General features: G+C 37.7%; 1 protein-coding gene across 2 annotated transcripts in view; it reads right to left on the bottom strand.

The window, feature by feature from the left end:
- Window positions 1–19,763, bottom strand: part of LOC138702920 (cardioacceleratory peptide receptor-like) — a 167,558-nt gene that overhangs the window by 35,889 nt on the left and 111,906 nt on the right. For both annotated transcript variants that reach the window (XM_069830327.1, XM_069830326.1), the window contains exon 3: window positions 7,520–7,655. In XM_069830327.1, coding sequence (XP_069686428.1) covers window positions 7,520–7,655 — 136 coding nt within the window. The remainder of the gene's footprint in view (window positions 1–7,519; window positions 7,656–19,763) is intronic.

Raw genomic sequence — 19,763 nt, 5'->3', positions numbered from 1 at the left:
TAAATAATAAAATAAATGAATGAATGAATGAATGAATGAATGAATAAGACCATGGGCACAGGAAGAAAAGTAAAGAGGGCAAACTTTCGAATTCTAAATGAGGCAGTAGAGCAAGTGGACAGCTTCAAATACTTGGGGTGTACTATAAGCAGTAACATGAGCTGCTGCCAGGAAGTCAAAGGGAGGATAGCAATGGCAAAGGAAGATTTTAATAGAAGAAGAAGAAGCATCTTCTGCGGACCTATAGAAAAAGAACTAAGGAAGAGGCTAGTGAAGTACTCTGTGTGGAGTGTGGCATTTCATGTGGCAAAAACATAGACATTACGACGAAGTGAAAAGAAGAGACTAGAAACATTTGAATTAATGTGGATATGGAGAAGAATGGAGCGTGTGAAATGTACAGACAAAAAATAAGAAATGAAGTTGTGTAGGAAACAGTGGGTGAAGAAAGAATGATGCTGAAACTGATCAGGAAGAGGAAAAGGAATTGACTGGGTCACTGGTTGAGAAGAAACTGCGAACTGAAGGATGCACTGGAAGGAATGGTGAACGGGAGAAGAGTTCAGGGCAGAAGAAGATACCAAATAATAGAGGACATTAAGATATATGGATCATATAGGGAGACTAACAGGAAGGAAGAAAATGGGAAAAACTAGAGAAAGCTGGGTTTGCAGTGAAAGATCTGCCCTTGGGCAGAACACTATGAATGAATACCGGTATTCGAACTCGGGATATAAGCGTGGAAAACCGATGTTCTTAGCCATTAGTCTTACAGTGCTCCAATGTTGGCAACTTATTGTTGTAAAAATCCCTACACTTGATGCGATGTGTGAGTTGCATTATTTCGATGAGTATTGCATCTCGTAACTTCTGTCCCCGCCTGATGAGCAGGGTTGTGGGGCGCAGATCGACGCAAAGGGAATTCTGACTGACATGGTCATCGATCTCCCTTTGCTGCCTTCATCGTGCGGGTTGCAGTGATTTGCATGCGCAATCGAATCCTCTGATTAAATGCTTGTTACCCCAATTACAGATATGTTAACCACTTACTCGTCTAATGAGCTGTGACGACATGCAATGCTTTGTGACGTTGGGCACCACTCATCCAAGGTTTTTTTGTCAAGTGCTCGCTGTTTTTCAGTCTTTAGAATATATGATCACCATTAGGACCGAAGCACTGACGGTGTACATACACCGAATTGCCCGTGTTTCAGATATGCGACAGGTAAAATATTCCTGTTCCTGAATGTTAACATTTTTTAAATGTCGCGTGCATGGTAGCTTTAAAACTTTTTCCACAATTTATTTTCTTTTTAATTTTGGAAAATGACATTTTTTAAATGAAAACATACTTGAAATAATTATTGAAGATTCCTTTACAACTTCCTGTATGTATTTTCCTGTTTTACAGATCTATTAAGGATGGAAAAAATAAGATGAAGTGATATAATGTGTTCAAAGGTACAACAGGTTCACGTACCTTGGAACACACCCTGTTGTACCTTGGATCACATGGAATATAGGTGGGAATATAGCTGTAAAAACTGACAATCATATTTAAAATACAGGGTGATTAAAAACTTCTGGGACAAACTCTGAGGGATGATAGATATAACATTAAGGAATCCTTTTTGTTAAACAACCTATGTCTTTTGGCGCGTCGTTTCGAAGTTACTGTTGAAAATGTTTTTGCGCGGGCGTACGTCAATATGAGCGAATGTGTGCACCCCTATTTGTTTGTTGAGATGTTTGTAAGAGACGAGAAGGGTTGTTGTTGTTTGTTTACGTTTAATGTTCAATACCTTTTCCTTTCAATTCAGTGTTTAGCTCTTCTTTGTAATCATGTTGGTTCATTGGTATGGAAAGCCTACACATCCAACCAAAAAACCAGAAACTAAACACACTAGAACAATACGAAATACGTATATAGACACACAAAAACACATCCAAATGAAATTCTCAACACACAACTCAATTTCAGAACACATACCCTCCTTGACTCCACATTACACTACACAAACACACCCCCACAGGAAACAAAACAGAAGGCGCCTAGACTAGCAACAACCAGTTTAGAAGATGGCCAATAGCAGGCCGAAACATGTTAACAAGGTAATATAAAATGTAACACATGAAAGACACATAATGCGTTTTCCGAAGTGATATACTATTGAAAGTTGTGTAATCAAGATGTACAAAATAAATTGTATTCGCAATTTTAAAAATATGATAGTGCAAAAAATGCTGTATCTACAATGCACGTTTGTGAAGTGAATTACAAAATCTCGGAAAATGAAAAAGAAAACTCGCTGTGCTCGTTTTCAAAACTTTTCCTCGATTTTGTAAAAAGTAGTTCCATATCTTGTATCGTAATATAGGATAATAATAAATAATAATCCGTGGCGCTACAGCCCGTGAAGGGCCTAGACCGACCAGCCGGCTGCTGGCCTCACGCCCACATGCCGAAGCAGAGGTGGATGATCATCCAACCAGAATGGAGGTATCGTGTGGTCAGCACGATGATCCCCCCAGCCGTTATAGCTGGTATTCGCAACCGGATTTCGCTACCTATCGTAGCTCCCCAAGTGCATCACGATGCTGGGTGGGCACCGGTCCCATACACTAGCCGAAATTTCACGAGAAAATGTCTTCCCCCATGAGGACTCGAACCAGCGCGCATTCCGTAACGCGAGTCCTAGGCGGGATGCCTTAGACCGCGACGCCACGGTGCGGGACGTAATATAGGATAGCCTACTTTTATTTCTGTACATTTTTATTAAAATTTCTCAATATATTTTTTCAGTATGACAATACTCTTTTCCTAGAATAATAAGAATCCAGAATATACGTGAAACTCTTTGTCACGATTGGGAAGTAGAGTGAATGGGCCGTGGATATTGTAGTGGGCGGCAAAGAAAACGTCAAGCCTGGAAATGCGCCCACGTTCAAAGTCAACAAAACGCTCCTGTAATCAGCTTCTTTCACAGACGGCTTTTCAATTCTTTTATTCCGTTTTCAATGTCTTCTTCCACTTCGCCTGACATCAAACAATGACAGTCCTGAGATCACTTGTAGCTACATGTCTGTCTCTCTGCCCTCGCTCCTGTCTTCGGCACCAAAAACCGATTAATCTCGCTGAGACACGCGACATTATTTTTTATTCCAGAAAATTCAGGATCAATAGTACTTCACTCAGTCGGCAGAGAGGCAGATTACGAACTGAGAAAGTCCGGGTTCAATTCCAGGTTCAAGTTAAGTCGTGGTAACTTACTTAGCTTTCTACAATCCGCTCAACACCGAGAATAGAATGCGACAGCACGTTTACCTGCTATATTTTAAGCAACATTTTTCTGTTGGTTAGAATCCTTGGTTCGGATAACCGTAATGTATTTATTTTCATTATTCAGTCATAATGACTTATCATGCAGCCTAAAAGTATGAAAACTTGTTGTTTTATTACCATTCATTAATTCATTGTCTCTTGCCCGAGGAGAGGTCTTTCACTGCAAACCCAGCATTCTCCAGTATCTGCTATTTTCCGCCTTCCTCTTAGTATCCGCATACGATCGATGTACCTTAATGTTTTTTTATCATCTGATATCTTCTTCTGCCCCAAACTTTTTTTTCCGTTTACCATTCCTTCCTTATTACCGTATTATAAAAAAACGGACGTTTTCGCCTATATGGCAAAATCAGTTTCCCTTTTTACATTTTCTCTATATCTAAAATTTATAATTTTTAAGTTAAATCAGTTGCAATAGAAATGAATGAATGAATGAATGAATGAATGAATGAATGAATGAATGAATAAATGAATAAATAAATAAATAAACTAACAAATAAATAAATAAATGAGTAGGTAAATAAATAACTAAATTGATAAATAAATAAATAGATAAGTCGATAAATAAATAAATAGATAAAAAGATAAATAAATAAATACATAAATAAATAAATAAATGAGTAGATAAATAAATAAATAAATTGATAAATAGATAAATAAATAAATAGATAAATAAATAAATAGATAAAAAGATAAATAAATAAATAAATAAATAAATAAATAAACAAGTAAAGAAGTAAGCAAATAAACAAGTACACAAATAAACAAGAAACAAGTAAATAAATAAAAAAGTAAATAAATAAATAAACAAGTAAACAAATAAACATATATAAGTAAATAAATAAATAAGTAAGTAAATAAATAAATAATAAATAAACAAGTAAATAAAAAACAAAAAATAAATAAATACATAGATAAATACATAAATAAATAAATAAATAAATAAATAAATAAATGGATAGATAAATAAATAAATAAGTAAACAAGAAAATAAGTAAGCAAATAAACAAGTAAACAAATAAATAAATAAATAAATAAGGTAACAAACAAGCAAAGGAACAAACAGACAGACACATAAACAGAGCGGCAGACACACAGACAGGTTGTTATTTGAGACAGCTTGTATTTTCAACCAAAGCGCAAAGGTATTAAAGAAACAACAGTGTAACTATTTTTAAAATAAATTTTAGGAATATGTTAAACACGAAATAATATGTTTTCGTACGTCGTCTACAAAAACAAGGTACCAACAACGACGGGAGCCACCTCTGGCTGGCAGCATTCTAACTAAAGATGCCACCGAAAATTATATTCAAAGAGAACGAAAACTAAATTAAGGACAAAACAGCAATTACAACTACGTCTATTATACAAACAGATATGGCCAGCGACGGTGAAAGAGCGTCCCAAAATACAGACATGGAAGAACACGAGTTTGGCAAACGTCAGACAGCAATACAAAGGAAATTGTGTCGCTTTAAGCATCAGAATATAACTGCATTCTAGCGAGCTAAATTCAATTACTACTGTTGCCATTGATACACAAATTGAGGTATTTTAGATTGAAACCGCCTTTCTTCTTACAGTCAACTGTTGTTTCAAATGTCGAGACAAAAGAGCAACGAACAATGTCAGCCCATGCAGTGGTACAGTAGCAGCTAGCTGTCTCAATGTTAGACGTGAACAATACATTGTATTATATAACACGATATAATGTATTATGTTGTATAATTAAGGGAGATGGTGAGGGAAAGTTTGGTAATTCTTGGTCAAAAAGCATTTTTTTAATAGAAAATGAAGATATGATGTCTACTGTGTACTTTAAAGGTGGTTTAGAACCCTATGGTGGTTGTGCAATTTATTATCCCATCTTTAAAAGGCTACACTCATTAAATTTAAAATGCATACAAACTTTTAAACTCTTTTTCCTGTACTTATTTTGCTCACTTCTCTGAATCCACATTGCTAAGGATTTCACAAATTTTATGCTGATCCGATCAAGTGTAACTTTTCGTCCTCAAATGATATTTTAAAATGTTATACATTCGTTTGGATCAAATTTCTGCACATTTAAAGTAAAAAAATTAATATTCTTTCAGTCATTTCTTATCATAATACCCTGCTCTCTTAAATTGACTGAGTATATTGGGACTGAAGTATATTGGACTGAGTATATTTGTTCGTATAGGTCAGTTTCTGTCAGCTGCGTTTGCAATTCACTGTGGGCTAAGGCAAGGAGATGCACTATTACCTTTACTTTTTAACTTTGCTCTAGAGTATGCCATTAGGAAAGTCCAGGATAACAGACAGTATTTGGAATTGAACGGGTTACATCAGCTGCTTGTCTATGCGGATGACGTGAATTTGTTAGGAGAAAATCCACAAACGATTAGGGAAAATACGGGAATTTTACTTGAAGCAAGTAAAGGGATAGATTTGGAAGTAAATCCCGAAAAGACAAAGTATATGATTATGTCTCGTGACGAGAATATTGTACGAAATGGAAATTTAAAAATTGGAAATTTATCCTTTGAAGAAGTGGAAAAAATTCAAATACCTAGGAGCAACAGTAACAAATATACGCAAAATGTTACTCGGGAGAAAATTAAACAGAGAATGAATATGGGAAATGCCTGTTATTATTCGGTTAATAAGCTTTTATCATCCAGTCTGCTGTCAAAAAATCTGAAAGTTAGAATTTATAAAACAGTTATATTACCGGTTGTTCTTTATGGTTGTGAAACTTGGACTCTCACTTTGAGAGAGGAACATAGGTTAAGGGTGTTTGAGAATAAGGTGCTTAGCAAATTATTGGGGGCTAAGAGGGATGAAGTTACAGGAGAATGGAGAAAGTTACACAACGCAGAACTGCACGCATTGTATTCTTAACCTGACATAATTAGGAACATTAAATCCAGACGTTTGAGATGGGCAGGATATGTAGCACGTATGGGCAAATCGAGAAATGCATGTAGAGTGTTAGTTGGGAGACCGGAGGGAAAAAGACTTTTGGGGAGGCCGAGACGTAGATGGGAGGATAATATTAAAATGGATTTGAGGGAGGTGGGATATGATGATAGAGAATGGATTAATCTTGCTCAGCATAGGGACCAATGGCGGGCTTATGTGAGGGCGGCAATGAACCTCCGGGTTCCTTAAAAGCCAGTAAGTAAGTAGGCCTAAGTAGGTAAGTAAGTATATTAGAAATTAGATCAATGGCTTACTCAAAACACGCTACGAAATGTTTCATATGCTAGGGCATTTGAAAAGTAATGGCAACATTGTCAATGTTTCACACTAAATTTATTTAGGTTACTTTTGAATTTACATACATCAAATATAGTCTCCTGCCATGTCAACAATACGTTGCCAAATTCTTGGAAGACGGCGGACTCCATCTGCAGCAGCATTTCTGGATATCTCTCTCACTGATCAATCTAAAGCTCTTCGGATGTCAACTCTTGATTGAAAGCGAATGCCTCGCTACCACCCAACTTGAAACAGTTCAGTATGGTAGGACTTCTCTCCCACAGGCTTCTTGTAATGCCCTAAAGCTCTGAGTTGCATGTTTTTCTCTTGCAACTTGGATTTTTATGAAGCACCTTTGTTCGTACCTTTAGGCCTGTATTGTTTATTACAGATCAAAAACAGCCACTGTATTTACAAAATATGACTACTTCGAGACTTTCAATATTCAAAATTTATGAAACAATCGCTGCTCTATTACAAGATTTCAATTCTCACCGCTAGGGGCACTGATTTACAGCATTGTTTCCATTGCTTGTCGAATGCCCTAATGAAACATTTTTTTTTTCTCGAAAAGGAAGCAAAAACGAGCAAAACTGTATGAAACTTTTTTTATTTGAAATATCTCAAAGAATAACAGTCTGAAATTAATGACATTACGTACTATCCACTCTGTTAGTCTTACATGTAACATAAACAAGTCTCTCGTTCCTCCGACTGAGGAAATTGGTGCAGGAAAGAGCGGCAAAATTCGCCAAAAGGGACAAGAGCCATGGATTGGAAAAAGTAGGTGAAATAACTGTTGACATCCTAGCGGCCAGGAGTAAAAAAGTTGCCTACTGTGAAAGCTGGAATTTAAATCAATGCTTATTTATAGATGCGGTGTTGAGCTCCCATTTAAAAGGAAGTGCGTATTGTACGAATGCATACCTGCGAAGGCGAGGTGCATGATGAAGAAGTTCATCCTGGACTTGCGAGCCTTGCTGAGGAGCAGGGCTACCAACACAGCGGTGTTGCCCAACACGATGCTGGCGAAGAGAATCCACAGAACCGTGAACTGCTCCGTCTGTAAACGTAACCAACATCCATAATCATCACCTTCATTATCATCATCATTAATGTCACCACACTGTCATCACTACCGCTGATAATAATAATAATAATAATAATAATAATAATAATAATAATAATAATAATAAGATATAGGTTTGGAAGTAAATCCCGAAAAGACAAAGTATATGATTATGTCTCGTGACCAGAATATTGTACGAAATGGAAATATAAAAATTGGAAATTTATCTTTTGAAGAGGTGGAGAAGTTCAAATAATTTGGAGCAACAGTAACAAATAACAATGATACTCGGGAGGAAATTAAACACAGAATAAACATGGGAAATGCCTGTTATTATTTGGTTGATAAGCTTTTATCATCCAGTCTGATGTCAAAAAATCTGAAAGTTAGAATTTATAAAACAGTTATATTACCGGTTGTTCTGTATGGTTGTAAAACTTGGACTCTCACTTTGAGACAGGAACAGAGGTTAAGCGTGTTTGAGAATAAGGTTCTTAGGAAAATAAGAGGGATGAAGTTACAGGAGAATGGAGAAAGTTACACAACACAGAACTGCACGCACTGTATTCTTCACCTGACATAATTAGGAACATTAAATCCAGACGTTTGAGATGGGCAGGGCATGCAGCACGTATGGGCGAATACAGAAATGCATATAGTGTGTTAGTTGGGAGGCTGGAGGGAAAAAGACCTTTAGGGAAGCCGAGACGTAGATGGGAAGATAATATTAAAATGGATTTGAGGGAGGTGGGATATGATGATAGAGAATGGATTAATCTTGCTCAGCATAGGGACCAATGGCGGGCTTATGTGAGGGCGGCAATGAACCTCCGGGTTCCTTAAAAGCCAGTAAGTAAGTAAGTAAGTAAGTAAGTAAGTAAGTAAGTAAGTAAGTAAGTAAGTGAGTAAGTAAGTAAGTAAGTAAGCAAGCAAGTAAGCAAGTAAATAAGTAAGTAAGTAATAATAATAATAATAATAATAATAATAATAATAATAATAATAATAATAATAATAATAATAAAGCAACTACTAACAAAAATGTATTAAGTCACCGGAGTAGCTCAGGCGGTGGCACATTTCCCTGCTGATTTGAGGCTGGTGCTGAAAATGAGTGCTATGAAAACTCAAATTCTATCAGTGAAAGAGTGGTGGGTTTCATTTCGCATGACGGGGTTGCAATGACGCGAAAATTAATTTGTAAGCCCTTGTCTAAGTTGAACAACCTGTCACCCCTTTTATGCTAGAATGGACTATTCCAAACGAAATTTGTTCCAGGAAATTAGGTAAAATCTTCTTCTCTCCTCTTTTAAGACTAATATAGAAGAAACTTGAATGACAAATTTTTGTCTGAAAAATATATTTTTTTTTTATATTTTAAATAGCATTTTTGTTGTTTTTGGGGGGTATTTTTACATTTTTAGTACCGGTATTTTTAATTTAAATATAAGCAAAATACCAAGAAGGAGCTTTTTAGACAAAAACACAGTTTTTTTAGGCATTTGTAGAAGTTTATGATTCATTTAGGCACTTTTGGGAGAATGCTCTGTACATGAAACGTAGAGATATCTCAATAACGTACATCTAGGATGTAGCAAACAAAATAGATACTATGGAACTAAAAATCCATTCCCCTGTGATAATGATGATGTTTGTGGGAATGGTGATAATTAGAGCCCGGATGTTTGGCAAAATGCCTTTTTTACTGGGTGGAAGTAAATCATTAATAAATCATTATTTGCATAGATATAAATGTGATTTTTAGTAAATCAAAGTGATAGGGCCAATTTTTATTTTGCCTATTTTGACTTTTTAAGGTATTTATTCTTTTTTGTCATTTTGAAGCAATATTTCTTGTTTGTTTGCGATTTTATAATTAACTGTAAAGTAATATGAATGAAATTTAAATAATTGAAACAACGACTCAATTAGTAACAATAGTAAATAAAAGCAATTTATTTCGGTGCTTAATCTGCTAATAATCGTGCTTTAATACTATTGGTGTAATATGAATAATGATCGAAAATCTACAGTTACAAATATATTGTCATGTCTTCACGATACCAACAATCAGCTTTAAAATTTTAAAATATTAATATTAAGATCGTTCTCATAGAAGTTGTCACGTAGCATTTCCAATTGTTTGCTTTCATATTATAAAATCTTATACGTCTTTATTATTGTAGGAGAAAGAAATTTTGAGTGAGGAACAGTCAGTCATTATCGGGTGACAAGATATAAAATCGGTTAGCTAGAATGCCTAAATTCAGTGAACCATTGAAAATTAAACTTCATGTTTACGTTAGTGAATTTTGTGCTCATGTGCTTTCAACCGATGAAACAGTTTTGTTATGTAAGGTTCGTGAAAAGACAGTTAATCACGAAAAAATAGTACATTATGCAACGAGCCTATAATAGTAGTAATTAAGATGTGAGTGTATTTGTTTATGAAACGAGCGCAGGCGAGTTTCATAATTTTCATACGAGGGTCTTAATTACCATTATAGACAAGTTTCATACAACTTTTTATGCTCGACCATATTTCTAACTTGAAATTATTCATTAGTATTCATCTTATGGCTATGTAAGTGAGGAGCGGAACTGACCTTCTAAATTGTCAGATGTGCGCAGAAGCGAAATATTGATTTTTTCCGAGGAACGAATGTCATTGACCTTGATATAATCTAGAGAATAACATGAACATTGATCTTGATATAACCTGGAAATTGATTTAGAATTGAAAAACGAGATGACAAATTGAATTTATTTGAATATTATTTACAATTAACGCTAATTATTATAGTAACAGAACATAACCTTCTGCGACAGTATTGGATTTCCAGCCTCCGTGACATTTCGCTAGTTGTCTTTCGATTGTATATCCGAGAACAATCGATACTTGCGCTTTTATCATGCTACAATGGTGATTTCTCATTGGCTGAACAACTGAACTATAATGAATAGGTGTACTTTAATGAGGTGCATTAAAGGGCTGCTAGCAGGTGTATAATTAGTACATTTCGGCATGGTCGAGCATAAAAGTATTTTATAAGTCAACATGTGTCAACTACGAAATAAATATGTGAGTTATGTTGATATAATTTAAATTTATTGTTAAAATGTATTATGCCTTTTTAAAATTTGTAATGTCTATTTCAAAGATTATTGTGTTTTTATTGCCTTTTTTGCCTGCCTATTTTAACTGTTGTAAATGCCTAAACATCGGGGCTCTAGTGATAATTTTTGTGATGGTGATGTTTAAACCTGAAGGAGTATGATTTATTTATTTATTTATTATTTTGCTAATCATTATAACATAACATATATTATATATAGAAAAACTTTAGCTCGCCCCTGAAAGAGGTGAACTCGTGCTCAGGGGCGGATTCCTGAATTGAAATTAATAATTATACAATACAATTTGTCTTATGTCTACTATGCAATTGTAGTACATAAATTTAAATTTACAATTTTTCAATTTTTATAAAATCCATACATAATTTTTTAAATTTAATACTAGAACTATTAGAATTGACAAGATTAGGATATTTAAATATAAATTTGTTATATATTCTTGCGCCTAAATTACTACTGTGATTAAATACTGTAACATTGTTGCATTTTGGTTCAAGCAATCTTAAAGAATTCATACATTTTGTTTCATAACTATGAGAATACAATTCAAAATTATTTCGATTTTTATGTATGAATTTTATTAATACAATGTAGTAAATTTGTCTTACGTTAAGTACATTAAAGTCTAAAAAGAAATTTTGAGATGGAAAATCAATAGGTTTATGAAGACATATTTTAATTATTTTCTTCTGTAATAAATAAAGTGGATTAAAATTAGATTTAAATGAGCTACCCCATCCTATAATTCCATACATAATTACCGATTGAAATCAAGATAAATATATTGTGCGTAATAAACTTATTGGCAAGTAATTCCTCAATAAAACAAAATAATATACTATTTTACGTAATTTATTGCAAAGGTAATTAATATGTTGGTTCCATTTTAAATGATTATCGAAAATTTAGCCTAAATACTTAACTTCAGAGGACTCTTTAATAATCGAACATTTACACTGTATAAGACAACAATCAGAATTATGTAATTTAATACTTAATATAGATGTAGGATGTTTGTTACATTTTCAGATAATGAGAATGGAATAATTATGGTTTTATTTTCGTTGATAGAAAGGTAATTTATGTGAAACTTTTTTTTATTAATTTAAGTCCATTATTTGAATTATTATAATATGCATCATACCAAGTTTTTCCACCAAAAAGTAAAACTGTGTCATCTGCATAAGAATTGTGAACACCATTGTATTGTTGTAAGTCAATTTTTAATAAGTCATTGATATAAATTAAAAATAGAATAGGGCCTAGAACTGTGCCTTGGGGAACACCTATATTAATAATTGAAGGTTCACTTGAATAATTGTCAATTTTCGTTATTTGAATTCTGTCGTTAAGATACGATTTTATTAAGTTTAAAGCATTACCTTTGATTCCTAATAAGTCTAATTTCTCAATTAAGATATCATGTTTCATGATAAATTAGTACATCGTAAAACACCTAATTTGTGAGACGAGAATCTATAAAATAATATTGTAATTGACTTCTTCACCGGTGGCGAGCTACTTGACATGCGTCTGCAGCAGCAGCCTACGAAGCCAGGAAGTGGCGGACATGCGCCGGGTTAATGAGCAGCTCCACGCAGCATATCTTAACTGGAAGCCACCGCGAACCGTTTAACAGGGACTTTATTTTGTGCGAGATCGTGCGTATTTGCTTGTTTTCCGCACAGAACCAATACGCGGTAAGTGTGAAATACCACATTCAGTATTCCCAACCTAACACACATAACAATTTCCCTCTTCTTACCGCTTAAGCGCGACATTCATTTTACTGCTTTAGGCTTTTAACATATTATTTTTAGAGACGTTTAACATGGTAATAATTATAAATTGGAAACTTACCACTGCAATTTCACCTAAATTGCAATGTTAATTATTGTTTTTAAATATTTTCAAAAATTAAGTAAACTCTACTACTCCACGAAACTTAGTGCATTCCTGATACAAGTAACATTAAGGAAGCCGTGAAAAAATCAACGAGATTCAGATGCCGATGTTATTACTGCAATATGTTATATAAATAATATTGTTAAAATATTAAAATGAAAAATAAATCATTACATAACCTTACCGTTTGTTTTAAGTTCGCATTTATAGACTGGGGAAAAAAAAAGACAGACGTACATCACGGCCTGCTGGCGTATAGTAAACACAGAAAACATCTTACAGCAACAATGTTGAAGAAAGATATTTTGGTGTTCCGAAGTTGGCGTCATTAAACAGAAACCAACATGGAGATTTCATTGCAACTAATTAGAAATTCGTCTTTCAGGTATGTAATAAACGATCTCCGCACAAAATAATGTACAATACATGAGCGGTATGTTTGTTTTCATGTTCTCGGAAATTAAAAAAGCTCAACTACGTTTCGCTTTTTCAATCTTTTCCTCGACCATGAAAACGTCAACATACCGCTCTTGTAACGTATATTACTATTGTTTATAGGACGCTTCAATTGTGAAAAGGGATCAATAAATTAGACTTAGCCACTTGTACTACACCTGTAAAGCTCACAAGGTATGCAGATAACTTAGGAATTGATTGTAACAGAAAACTGTAACAGCCACTTTTCTCCTTTTCTTTTCTTTGTTCTTTCCGTATTCGCCTTGTTCTCCCAATTTCCCTTGTTCTCCTTATATTCCCTTTCCTATTCTTGCCTTCTCATTATTTTTCTTATCTTCCTCTTGTTCTGCCTGTATTGTCTTATTCTCTTTGTTTTTACTCTGTTATCTTTGTGTTTCCTTTGTTATCCTTGTATTCCCTTGTTCTCCTTATCTTTCCTTTGCTCTCCCTGTATTCTCCTTGTTTTCCCTTCTCTTACGTTTCCATTCCTCTTTTTGTATACCCCTTGTTTTCCTTGCATTACCTTATTCTGCTTTTCTTTACATTGATTTCCTTATTTTTCCTTTGTTCTCCTTTCCTTTCCCTTGTTCTCCTTTTTCCATCAGTTTTCCCTGTATTCCTCTTATTCTCCCTGTGCTCTCCTTGTTCTCCTTATATTCTCTTTCATCTTCTTGTATTCTCGTCGTTTTTCTTGTTTTCTCCTTGCTTTCCTTGCATTCCTCTTATTGTATTGCCCTTGTTCTCCTTGTATCGCTCTTCCTCTCCTTTTATTGCCCTTCTTCTTCTTGTATTGCTCTTCTTATCCTTGTATTGTCCTTTCTCTTCTTGCATTACCCTTTTTCTCCTTGTACTGCCCTTGTTCTTCTGTATTTCTCTTTTTCTCCCCGCAATCCTCTTCTTCTCTCTGTATTTTCTTTCCTCTTCTTATAATTTCCCTGTTCTTCTTTTCTTTCTCTTGTTATCCTTGTATTCCTGCTTGCACTCCTAGAATTCCCCATGTTATCCCTGCATTCCTCTTTTTCTCCCAGGATTCCTCTTGTTCTTCCTGTATTCCCCTTGTTCTCCTTGTCTTTCCCATGTTTTCCTTGTATTGCCCTTGTTCTTCCTGTATTCCTCCTAATCTACCGTCATTCCTCTTTTTCTCTCCGCATTTCTCTTGTTCTCCCTGTATTCCCCTTATTCTCCTTGTCTTTCCCAACTTTTCCTTGCATTGCCCTTGTTCTTCTTGTATTTCTTCTAATCTACCTGCATTCCTCTTTTTCTCCCCGCATTCCTTTTGTTCTCCCCATATTTTTTGCTCTTCTTGTATTTCACTTCTTTTTCTTTCCTTCCTCTTGTTATCTTTGAATTTCTCTTGCACTCCTTGAATTTCCCTTGTTCTCTCTCTGTTCTCCCTGTTCTTTCTGCTCGCCGCGTTGATTTTCAACAACCCATTCTACGTAAATACATACAGCGTAGTAAATCGATTTTTTTTCTCCCTGTGCTCTTAGCATCCTTGTTTCCCTTCCGTAGAGCAAAAGTGATTATGAAATAACATTGCGGAATCTCATTTGAACATCTTCAAATAACCTCTATATTATCTGATTCTCTTTTATTGTTCCATTCTCTGTATGTTGTTCTTGTTTCGCGTTATATCGTACGTAATATTTCGAATATATTAGTCAAGAAGACTTTCAACTTGGTGCGTAATAGATGATTTCTGAAAGGCGAAGCTGTCTATTGACTTAGTTCTCTCATGCTAATCAGAAAACAACAGACGACATACTATATGACGATGAAGGGTTATGTAACACCTATGAGGGCTGAATGCATAAGTTCACCCCAAATCCGCCCCGAGGCGCGCTGCCCACGTTCTGCGATGTCGACTGGGGCGCCCCGATAAGACACGGATTAACGCCCAGTGCTACCAACACAACAGCTGTGCCGCCGCTCCACCTCTGGATCACTTGCACTGCGACTATCACTTGATTGTCACACAACCTGAAATAGGCGGGCTCAATTGCAATCCAGTTTGATGGACATTTCCAGGGTACAAATTTTTAATGTTGCTTCTTTCGGAAAGGAAATGTTGTAGAAAGTGAGCCGCTAAAACTGACAGCGGATTTATTCAAATCTCAATGATTACGTGAATCATGTGTACTCGAAATAAAGTAATAAAACAAGAATGTACATCTCAGTACACTGTACTGTAGTGTATTTTCTTTAATACTCGTGTCTACACATAACCCACATATCGAATATTTCAATGACTATTGTGTGGAAAACTCACGGATACATTAAATAGAGAATAGAACGAGACGGACCGCGTGGAAAACCACGAGACACATTAAATAGAGAATAGAGTGAGACGGACCGCGTGGAAAACCACGAGACACATTAAATAGAGAATAGAGCGAGACGGACCGCGTGGAAAACCACGAGACACATTAAATAGAGAATAGAGCGAGACGGACCGCGTGGAAAACCACGAGACACATTAAATAGAGAATAGAGCGAGACGGACCGCGTGGAAAACCACGAGACACATTAAATAGAGAATAGAGCGAGACGGACCGCGTGGAAAACCACGAGACACATTAAATAGAGAATAGAGCGAGACGGACCGCGTGGAAAACCACGAGACACATTAAATAGAGAGTAGAGCGAGACGGACCATGTGGAAAACCATGAGACACATTAAATAGAGAATAGAGCGAGACGGACCGCGTGGAAAACCACGAGACACATTAAATAGAGAATAGAGCGAGACGGACCGCGTGGAAAACCACGAGACACATTAAATAGAGAATAGAGCGAGACGGACCGCGTGGAAAACCACGAGACACATTAAATAGAGAATAGAGCGAGACGGACCATGTGGAAAACCATGAGACACATTAAATAGAGAATAGAGCGAGACGGACCGCGTGGAAAACCACGAGACACATTAAATAGAGAATACAGCGAGACGGACCGCGTGGAAAACCACGAGACACATTAAATAGAGAATAGAGCGAGACGGACCGCGTGGAAAACCACGAGACACATTAAATAGAGAGTAGAGCGAGACGGACCGCGTGGAAAACCACGAGACACATTAAATAGAGAGTAGAGCGAGACGGACCGCGTGGAAAACCACGAGACACATTAAATAGAGAGTAGAGCGAGACGGACCGCGTGGAAAACCACGAGACACATTAAATAGAGAATAGAGCGAGACGGACCGCGTGGAAAACCACGAGACACATTAAATAGAGAATAGAGCGAGACGGACCGCGTGGAAAACCACGAGACACATTAAATAGAGAGTAGAGCGAGACGGACCGCGTGGAAAACCACGAGACACATTAAATAGAGAATAGAGCGAGACGGACTGCGTGGAAAATCACGAGACATATTAAATAGAGAATAGAGCGAGACGGACAGCGTGGAAAACCACGAGACACATTAAATAGAGAATAGAGCGAGACGGACCGCGTGGAAAACCACGAGACAAATTAAATAGAGAATAGAGCGAGACGGACCGCGTGGAAAACCACGAGACACATTAAATAGAGAGTAGAGCGAGACGGACCGCGTGGAAAACCACGAGACACATTAAATAGAGAATAGAGCGAGACGGACCGCGTGGAAAATCACGAGACATATTAAATAGAGAATAGAGCGAGACGGACCGCGTGGAAAACCACGAGACACATTAAATAGAGAGTAGAGCGAGACGGACCGCGTGGAAAACCACGAGACACATTAAATAGAGAATAGAGCGAGACGGACCGCGTGGAAAATCACGAGACAAATTAAATAGAGAATAGAGCGAGACGGACAGCGTGGAAAACCACGAGACACATTAAATAGAGAATAGAGCGAGACGGACCGCGTGGAAAACCACGAGACAAATTAAATAGAGAGTAGAGCGAGACGGACCGCGTGGAAAACCACGAGACACATTAAATAGAGAATAGAGCGAGACGGACCGCGTGGAAAATCACGAGACATATTAAATAGAGAATAGAGCGAGACGGACAGCGTGGAAAACCACGAGACACATTAAATAGAGAATAGAGCGAGACGGACCGCGTGGAAAACCACGAGACAAATTAAATAGAGAGTAGAGCGAGACGGACCGCGTGGAAAACCACGAGACACATTAAATAGAGAGTAGAGCGAGACGGACCGCGTGGAAAACCACGAGACACATTAAATAGAGAATACAGCGAGACGGACCGCGTGGAAAACCACGAGACACATTAAATAGAGAATAGAGCGAGACGGACCGCGTGGAAAACCACGAGACACATTAAATAGAGAGTAGAGCGAGACGGACCATGTGGAAAACCATGAGACACATTAAATAGAGAATAGAGCGAGACGGACCGCGTGGAAAACCACGAGACACATTAAATAGAGAATAGAGCGAGACGGACCGCGTGGAAAACCACGAGACACATTAAATAGAGAGTAGAGCGAGACGGACCATGTGGAAAACCATGAGACACATTAAATAGAGAATAGAGCGAGACGGACCGCGTGGAAAACCACGAGACACATTAAATAGAGAATAGAGCGAGACGGACCGCGTGGAAAACCACGAGACACATTAAATAGAGAATAGAGCGAGACGGACCGCGTGGAAAACCACGAGACACATTAAATAGAGAATAGAGCGAGACGGACCATGTGGAAAACCATGAGACACATTAAATAGAGAATAGAGCGAGACGGACCGCGTGGAAAACCACGAGACACATTAAATAGAGAATACAGCGAGACGGACCGCGTGGAAAACCACGAGACACATTAAATAGAGAATAGAGCGAGACGGACCGCGTGGAAAACCACGAGACACATTAAATAGAGAGTAGAGCGAGACGGACCGCGTGGAAAACCACGAGACACATTAAATAGAGAGTAGAGCGAGACGGACCGCGTGGAAAACCACGAGACACATTAAATAGAGAGTAGAGCGAGACGGACCGCGTGGAAAACCACGAGACACATTAAATAGAGAATAGAGCGAGACGGACCGCGTGGAAAACCACGAGACACATTAAATAGAGAATAGAGCGAGACGGACCGCGTGGAAAACCACGAGACACATTAAATAGAGAGTAGAGCGAGACGGACCGCGTGGAAAACCACGAGACACATTAAATAGAGAATAGAGCGAGACGGACCGCGTGGAAAATCACGAGACATATTAAATAGAGAATAGAGCGAGACGGACAGCGTGGAAAACCACGAGACACATTAAATAGAGAATAGAGCGAGACGGACCGCGTGGAAAACCACGAGACAAATTAAATAGAGAGTAGAGCGAGACGGACCGCGTGGAAAACCACGAGACACATTAAATAGAGAATAGAGCGAGACGGACCGCGTGGAAAATCACGAGACATATTAAATAGAGAATAGAGCGAGACGGACAGCGTGGAAAACCACGAGACACATTAAATAGAGAATAGAGCGAGACGGACCGCGTGGAAAACCACGAGACAAATTAAATAGAGAGTAGAGCGAGACGGACCGCGTGGAAAACCACGAGACACATTAAATAGAGAGTAGAGCGAGACGGACCGCGTGGAAAACCACGAGACACATTAAATAGAGAATACAGCGAGACGGACCGCGTGGAAAACCACGAGACACATTAAATAGAGAATAGAGCGAGACGGACCGCGTGGAAAAACACGAGACACATTAAATAGAGAGTAGAGCGAGACGGACCATGTGGAAAACCATGAGACACATTAAATAGAGAATAGAGCGAGACGGACCGCGTGGAAAACCACGAGACACATTAAATAGAGAATAGAGCGAGACGGACCGCGTGGAAAACCACGAGACACATTAAATAGAGAATAGAGAGAGACGGACCGCGTGGAAAACCACGAGACACATTAAATAGAGAATAGAGCGAGACGGACCATGTGGAAAACCATGAGACACATTAAATAGAGAATAGAGCGAGACGGACCGCGTGGAAAACCACGAGACACATTAAATAGAGAATAGAGCGAGACGGACCGCGTGGAAAACCACGAGACACATTAAATAGAGAATAGAGCGAGACGGACCGCGTGGAAAACCACGAGACACATTAAATAGAGAATAGAGCGAGACGGACCGCGTGGAAAACCACGAGACACATTAAATAGAGAATAGAGCGAGACGGACCGCGTGGAAAACCACGAGACACATTAAATAGAGAATAGAGCGAGACGGACCGCGTGGAAAACCACGAGACACATTAAATAGAGAATAGAGCGAGACGGACCGCGTGGAAAACCACGAGACACATTAAATAGAGAGTAGAGCGAGACGGACCGCGTGGAAAACCACGAGACACATTAAATAGAGAATAGAGCGAGACGGACCGCGTGGAAAATCACGAGACATATTAAATAGAGAATAGAGCGAGACGGACAGCGTGGAAAACCACGAGACACATTAAATAGAGAATAGAGCGAGACGGACCGCGTGGAAAACCACGAGACACATTAAATAGAGAGTAGAGCGAGACGGACCGCGTGGAAAACCACGAGACACATTAAATAGAGAGTAGAGCGAGACGGACCGCGTGGAAAATCACGAGACACATTAAATAGAGAATAGAGCGAGACGGACCGCGTG

Source organism: Periplaneta americana, chromosome 7 (assembly GCF_040183065.1).
Source record: "Periplaneta americana isolate PAMFEO1 chromosome 7, P.americana_PAMFEO1_priV1, whole genome shotgun sequence".
Classification (NCBI taxonomy): Eukaryota; Metazoa; Arthropoda; class Insecta; order Blattodea; family Blattidae; genus Periplaneta; species Periplaneta americana.
The sequence above is the reverse complement of the archived record's forward strand: the minus strand, read 5'-3'. Positions and strand labels throughout refer to the sequence as shown.